Source organism: Microtus ochrogaster, chromosome 7 (genome assembly GCF_000317375.1).
Source record: "Microtus ochrogaster isolate Prairie Vole_2 chromosome 7, MicOch1.0, whole genome shotgun sequence".
Lineage (NCBI taxonomy): Eukaryota > Metazoa > Chordata > Mammalia > Rodentia > Cricetidae > Microtus > Microtus ochrogaster.
The window spans coordinates 76,727,847-76,735,864 of NC_022014.1; the positions used below are offsets into that span (position 1 = coordinate 76,727,847).

Sequence of the window (8,018 nt, forward strand, 5' to 3'; positions counted from 1 at the left end):
TAGTTCCAGGACAGGCTTCAAAGCTACAGAGAAACCCTGTCTCAGAAAAAAAGAAAGAAAGGAAGGAAAGAAGGAAGGAAGAACAATACAGCCTACCTAGCGATGGTGGTACACACCTTTAATCCCAGCACTTGGGAGGCAGAGTCAGGCAGATCTCTGTGAGTTCGAGGCCAGCCTAAAGAATGAGTTCTAGAACAGGCTCCAAAGCTAGAGAAACTATGTCTCAAAAAAACAAAAACAAAAAACTAAAGAAGAATGTAGCTATGAAATAGGTGAGTCTTACAATAGGCAGGCACTAGAAAAGTTAGATCTGAACACCTCGGTGTCTTTATTCAGGAGATACTGCCAGCAGAAGGGAGGGTTGTGGCTAAACAGGACCTGTGTCAAAGCCTGACCGGAGCGCCCTCTAGTGCCTCTTCCCCCTTCCCCATGCACATCCCTAGTGCTATGACCTTCCTCAATAGCAACTTGCTATCTTTGCAAGAAAGAAGCCATCTCTTTGAGTCCAGTGACTCCTCGGAGACTCGGTCTGTAACAGACCTGGAAGGTTCCCCCAGAGCCCTGAATGACCAGTGAGCTCCTTTCCCTTCCCATCCAACCATCTGAAAGTGGACAAACAGGCTCGGGGTCCTTCTTGCCTGACCTCCTACCTCCTGGATTTTAGGAACAGAGGAATAAGGGTCCCCCAGGCGTGCCCCTAAAGAACCTCTCCATCTGGACCTATAGGTAGGCTTCAGGGAGGAATGGGAAATCCAGCCGTTAGGGGTAAGGTATTTTGGCAACTTTATGTCTCTATTGGAGGAACCTCAAAGTGACATACAATTCAGAAGAGAAGGCCAGAGGCGTGGGAGTAGTCAGCCTACTTCAAGGGGAGGGATTTGAGAGGGAGATCCTTGAACAGCAGTAGCCACCACTCCAGGGGCTCCCTAAGGGCAAAAGAAATAGCCTGGATGATCTCACCAGTTTCCACATTGATTCAAGGTGGGGAGGCCTGGTTGGGAAGATGATGGGTTAGATTAAGGCAGACAGAAGCCTGAGAACACAGCCAAAAAGCCTGACACACCACTACCTCCATCAAGAAGGGAGTTTGGGGCTGGAGAGATAGCTGATAGAGTGGATAAGAACACGGGCTGCTCTTCCAAAGGCCCCGAATTTGGTTTTCAGCACCCACGGCAGGCAGCTCACAAACACCTGTAACTATAGTTCCAGACAGATCTAACATCTCTGGTTTCCAAGGACACACGTGTTTATGTTTGTATAACCACACACAGGTATGCATACTTAAAGAAAATTGTTTAAGGAAGGGAATAGGGTAGCCCCGGTCCAAATGCCAGGGGGTGGGCCACCTCCAGGCCACTGCTCTCCTCAGGAGGCTGAATCCTGTCCTACCCCAGGTGCAAATCTCACACTCTCTCCTATGCCCCGGCTGAACACAGCAAGGCCCATGCAGCCGTTCCTGTTCCTGCCCAACCTAGGCCGACCTCACTCACCTTTCTCACAGAGCCCTTTAGCGAAGAAGTTGCATACAGCTGAGCTGGACTCTAGAGAAGAGAACAGAGGAGAAGGTAGCTTCCCCAGAGCTGACCACCCCGCCAAAGCACCTCAAGTTCCTCTTCAGCAAGTCCCACCAAAGCCTCCTACGGGCTGGGATCTGTGTGAGCCCCCAAGTATTCTTCCTGGCTATCACATTTGGGTTCTTGCTCTCCGGTGTTGTTCGCTTGGTTCTTTGTTTGTTTATGACACAAGGTCTGATTCTGTGGTCCAGGTTGGCCTGGAACTCATAGCAATCCTCCTGTCTCGCAGCTGTCATTTGTCCCCTCTTGTGGCAACTATGAGTCAAAGGTACCCTCTTCCTAAGCCCTTCCCTCCCCCCACCCCGGCTTTCTGGAGCCAGCTTCTAAATTCCACTTAAACTCAGGACATCTCTGAGACGGGAGGTGCAAATGTTTGGGGGCAGCCAGGAAGCCCTGAAGGCCAGGGAGAAGTTCGGAAATCTGTCTATCCTGGACCGTGAACCACCTAGAAGCCCTACGGGACAGATGGAAGGAAGTCAGGGAAGACAGCTTCAAGGACCCGGGCAGGGGAACCAGGTCATTGCCACTCACTGTCCATGCCCTGGAAAGGCAGGAGCCCAGTCCCCTTCTGCAATTCCACATCCTGCTCGAAGGCGAACGTGAGCCCTTCCAGCCCCGCGATGATCTCCTCCATCTTAAGTCTCTCACTGGGTTCGCTCCAAGGTGCTAGAGCCCCTACAGGTGGCTCCTATATAATCCATCAACACTTAAGGGGCCAGGCCCTAGCTGATGCTTGCCCCTAGCCTCTCCCCCAGGTCACCTCTTCATTCAAGGGGCCAGTGGCTAGGTGACTGCATATGACTCTTTAACCGGGTTGACAGCTGTCTCAGTCCTCCTACCCAAGCAGGTGCAAGCACCCCAGGGCCCGACGCCCCCACACTGTTCCCACAATCCCCATCCTCAGGTGGGGAGGGATTGGCAGACTCACACCTGTTTATCTCTGTGTATCACCAAACACAGCCAAACTGAGGCTCCCATTGTTCCTGTGGGGACACAGCCACAGGTGAGCAAGGGAGATGCTGGCTCTAACCTACCACAGAAGTGCCATCGACTGCCTGAGCCTCGGGTGGGGTGTGGCGTGGGACAGAGGACCGCTTTCTCCCTTAGGTCCCAGCCACTTTCCCTCTCACAAGGCCCTCAGAGCCTCTTTTCCAGACTGAATGACAAGCCCCAAGTGTGCTCTCTTCCTGGAAGAGCACTAAAGGAATGAAGGCCAGAAGAACCGGAAATAGTTGCATGAAGGGCCCTTTGTTTACCCTGCAGGCAATCTGGCGGGTGGAACCAACCCAAGGCTGGTTTTGGGGGGGGGGGGGGGTGACCTCCCAGCTAGGAATCCACTGGGCCACCCCAGAGCTTCCCCTTCCTAGCCACCCCCAAAGTGCTTTGAAAATGAAATCTCCATGCAGACGTTGTTTTATTATTATGATGCCAGCCCTGCCTTGCAGAGCTGAGGACATCTGAATTGGCTTTCCTAGGAACATTTTTAAAACTCTAATTAAACTAGGCTGTCCCCTTCCCTTGCTGGGTCCTGAACTGGCCTGGCCTTTCCTGGAACCACTGTTTATGAGACGCACTGGCCTTTGAGGACAACAGAACCAGAACCGGAGTATTCTCCTCCCGGGACCCAGTAGGGAGACTTGGTAAGCAGTGCCCCAGGCCTGTGGCTGAGCAGACAGGATCCAGCCTGCCAGTTTTGTTTCCTGTGGCTGCCACACCTAGGATTGTTGTTCTTTTGAACTCCAGATCTGAAAAGAAAACAGCTGGAGAGATAAACCCACAGTGGGAACGGCGCCGGAGCTGGGTGAGGCTGGAGTAAGAGCTGCCTGGGATCACCCACACTGTCCTTGTCCACACTGAAGGCAGAATGGCTACGGTGCTGTCTAGGTCTAGGGTCTAAGGGTCCCTGGGGAAGAATCCCTTGCATCTCTTGACCCTACCCCTAGGTATTGATTAGGTCCCAGGACTGTCACCTTGGGCTCATTTGAGAGTAGGTAGAACAGAGCAGGAAATCATGTGCCGCGAGGCCAAGAGCACAGTGCAGAGCAATGTCCTAAAGATGGTGGATCACTGCCCTCAAGACTCTAGACAGTAAGTGCTGGATGGAGTGGTGAGGGCAGGGAGAAGGGGGTGGAGAGCATGCTGGGAGAAAAGTCTAGACGCGAAGGGTGAAGGGGGTGGGTGGTGGGGGAATGTTCCACAAGAGGAGCCAGAGCTAAGACCCGAGGCAAGAAACAAACATTCAATGAAGGGGTACAGTGGATGGTAGGATGGAAGGATGAAGGTAGTGGAGTCTTTTGCCACTTTGGTGGCTTGTTTTTGTTTTGTTTTGTTTTGTTTGTTTGTTTGTTTTTCGAGACAGGGTTTCTCTGTGGTTTTGGAGCCTGTCCTGGAACTAGCTCTTGTAAACCAGGCTGGTCTCGAACTCACAGAGATCTGCCTGCCTCCGCCTCCCAAGTGCTGGGATTAAAGGCGTGCTACTCCAGGAAGTTAAGAACTGCAGGCAGTCATCACTTGGAAGCTACGAGAGTCACGCACTGTCTCCCGAGGCTCCAGAGGGACCTGGTATCAATTGTTGGACTTCGCACCTTTGACCTCAAGAACATTAGAGAGCACACCCGTCAGTGGCTTTCAGTCCCCTTCTTGTCACCTTCTGTAACAGCTGCCACAAATGTCACGCCACATCCCCTGGGGTGTTAGGCACCTCACCCCTTTCACTAGTGAGCTAACAGCAGGCAGAAAAAAGGGCCGAGGGTGTGGCTCAGCGATGGAAAACTTGCCCACTGTGCATGGCACCCTACGTTCGATCCCCTGCAAAACACAGAAAGAAGCTGGACAAATGAAACTGAAGCAGGACACAAAAACAGGAAAGAACCCAACGTGGGGGCTCATGCCTGGAAGCCCAGAAATTAGGAAGCTACGGAAGGAGAATTGCCGTGATTGTGTGGCTAATCTAGGATGGTGGTTTGCATGAAGGTGGTCCCCATCAGCTCATGTATTTGGAATCATGGGCTCTCCCAGTTGGTGAAACTATTTGAGAAGGATTAGGAGGTATGACCTTGTTGGAGGAGGTGTGCCATTCCCAGTTAGCTAGGATGCTTCCACTCTCTGTGTCTCTATCTCTTGCAGATGAACTTTCTTTCTCATCAAGACCACCAACCAGTTCACAAATAATGACACTGAGACTTATTATTAATTATGAAAGCGTGACCTTAGCTTGGGCTTGTTCCTAACTAGTTTCCATAACTTAAATTAGCCCATATTTTAAGGTCTCTGTTCTTTTGCGTGGTTCAGTTACCTTTACTCTGAACTACCCATCCTGCTTCCTCCATGTCTGGTTGGCAGCTACACTTTTCTTCCTTTCTGAGTCCTCTCTGTCCCCAGAAGTCCTGCCTAATGTTATGCCCAAATCCGTGGGGTCCCCACAAAAGCCAACAAAGGAGACCAAGTCTCATATGTAAAAGCAAAGAGCCTTTATTTTAATCAAGTTTGCAAACTCGGTCTCTCCACATGTCCAACATATTGAAATAGCCAGAGAGCCCAGAGCTCAATTGGAATTGGGTTTTTATAGTAGTAAAGATGGGGGTGAGGGGTCTCTGAGGTTCAGGACCCCTGATTGGCTGACATTTGTGTAAGGGTGTCCTGGTGAGGTGCAGGCAGGTGATCCTATCTACAGAGGTTGGAATGTCAGGCATTTCCTTTAAATGGTTTGCTCTTGGGTGGGGGTCGGATAATTTCAGCTCCTGGTGTTTTCCTGCTACCCAGGTATTGCTTTAGGGTAAACTACTGAGATGCAGGCCTCTTAGTTAAATTTATTGATGGCCAAAGTCCCAGGTGATAATGGTTGGAAGTAAAGAACTTCCTTTGGGTGACCTGCTCAGACTTAGATTATCTTGGCTTGCTTCCACACCTAACCTCTCTCTTCCTGCCCTTTATTAAACTAATCAGTGACACATCTTCACAGAGTGTAAAAAATATTCCGTACAATTTCTTCCTTTTTGTCTAAATAAAAAGGGAAGGTTTTAACTCTAATATAATAAAACTATAACTAATAAGAGCAATAAGGTAAGAATTACCTTCACAATGTCCAGTCCATTTGTATTTGGCAAATTCAGAGAAAATACTCTATTATCTGTCTTATCTTGGTGAATTTAAAGTTTTATACCCAAACCATTTCTGTCATAACTTGTATTACCATCCTAAACTATTTTTGGAGACCTCAAAACATTTTCTTAGATAAACAATTTTAAGTTCTTATGTCTCTCAACCTTATACATTTTATATCTCTTTTGTAAGTTTACTTTTTGAATTTGGTAACAAAGAAAACTAACTATTCTTATCTCATCTTCAACTCCATCAGAGACCCAATATTACCTAAGTAAACAAGAAGTACAGAGCAAGCAACTTACAAAGCTATGGAAATTATTGAAACAGCTGCCTGGATAGTCACCCAAGTTTCCTCAGCATTGTTGAGGCATCTCAACAGCTTTGTCCTACAGGCCTAGAATATCCAACAGACTTTTCTGTGAAGCAGGAATATTTGAATGATTATCATACCATGTCTTGCAAAGTTTAGCAGTTGTGTGTGTGTGTGTGTGTGTGTGTGTGTGACCTATTTGTCCAGTTTGGACAACACACTGTCAACAGTTTAGGCAAGGGCAGTTTCTCGCCCAAATGACTAGCTTTTGTCACAAAGAAAGCAAACCCCATATGGAGGTTCTTTGATGCCCATTATTCTTTTTTAAAGTAATTGGTACTGCCAGGAACAGATTGTCTCCCTGTTATGAAATGTTTTATTTTACCAAAATATCAAAATGCTATATTCTCTAGGTCTTTGAAGTGTTCGAAGACCATCTATCTATTTAAAATATATCTCTGTTGGCTGGAGAGATGGCTCAGTGGTTAAGAGCATTGCCTGCTCTTCCAAAGGTCCTGAGTTCAATTCCCAGCAACCACATGGTGGCTCACAACCATCTGTAATGAGGTCTGGTGCCCTCTTCTGGCCTGCAGGCATACACACAGACAGAACATTGTATACATAATAAATAAATATTTTTTTTAAAAAAAATATATCTATTTGACCTTGACTATACCTAACATGACTATAAGTGTGATTGTTATAGATGACTATTAACCTATATTTCTTTTTCACACCAGGGCCCCACAGTGTGGAAAAAGGTCATTCAGTTACCAGTACAGGAAGAAGCTGTGTTCAACAAATGGTTGATACACTGTTGAGGTTTGCTGGGACGAATCTCATTATGGAAAGGGGGGAACACTATGACTTTACAAAGGTCCTACAGAAATGACAACGACTATTCAAAAGACAGGTCCCCAAAGCTTTGCAGGTTGGGTATTAGCCTAGAGATTGTCAGCTGCACTCTTACTGTATAGTGCTTGGACCACAGCATCGTTCATTCATCAGCAGTCAAAAAATTCAAAGTCAACAAGATACTATGTAGGATCCAGACTCTTCATGCATTTTCCATCTTTATGTGGCTTACTTCTTATCTTTTTATATCATTTATTTCTCTCTTTAAAGACTTTATCTTATTGTTAATAAACTATTTATTTTATATGACTGTCTATATGCATTTTCTTTTCTTTTTTAAGCCTATGCACAGTTTTAAAACATACTGTAACCTGTTTAGAGACTAGCAATGTCTTTACTGGGCACCTGCTGCAGCATTCTCTGACCATGCGACACAAATCTTAAACTGCCATGTCGACTGCCTGCAGCTTGGCTTGGCACACGGCTCTGGCAGCTGGCTCCAGTCAGTAGTTAGTCATGCCTCTGTTTGCCAACTACCAGCGCGCCTGAGAGACTGCAGAACTAAGAAGCCGCATCGAGCTCCTTGTCTAGGACTTTTCTGACCTTTCTCGGGCTCTATGTTTGGATATTCGAGCCCCCACATCGAATGCCACATGCAGACAAACCTTTTCATCAGGACCGCCAGATCACAAATAATGATGCAGAAACTTACTAATTATGATAGAAGCTTGGCCTTAGCTTAGGCTTGTTCTAACTAGTTCTTATAACTCAAATTAACCCACATTTTAAGGTCTATGTTCTTTTGTGTGGTTTGGTTACCTTTACTCTGTAACTACCCATCCCACTTCCTCTGTGCCTGGCTGGCAACGCCATCTTTCTCTTCCCAGAGTCCTCTCTGTCCCCAGAAGTGCCACCTAACCCCTTCCCACCTAGTTAATGGCCATTTAGCGCTTTAGTAATCCAATCACAGTGACACATCTTCACACAGAGTCAAGAACTATTTCGCTACAGTCTCTCTCATGAATCAGATGTAAGCTCTCAGCTATTTCTCCACCGCCATGACAGCCGGCCTCCGTGCTGTCAAGCTCCCTGCCATGATGATCACAAACTGTAGCCATCTTGAACTGTGAGTCCCCAAACAAAATGCTGTATCTTGTAAGTTTCCTTAGTCATGG

General features: G+C 47.3%; 1 protein-coding gene across 1 annotated transcript in view; it reads right to left on the minus strand.

The window, feature by feature from the left end:
- The window catches only part of Cpsf4l (cleavage and polyadenylation specific factor 4 like), an 11,275-nt gene extending 9,067 nt beyond the window's left edge, over positions 1-2,208 (minus strand). The window contains exons 1-2 of the mRNA XM_005350926.1: positions 2,106-2,208; positions 1,491-1,541 (exon numbers count right to left, since the gene is read on the minus strand). Of these exons, the coding sequence (XP_005350983.1) occupies positions 1,491-1,541; positions 2,106-2,208 (154 nt within the window). The remainder of the gene's footprint in view (positions 1-1,490; positions 1,542-2,105) is intronic.
- Between the last annotated feature and the right edge of the window lie 5,810 nt (positions 2,209-8,018).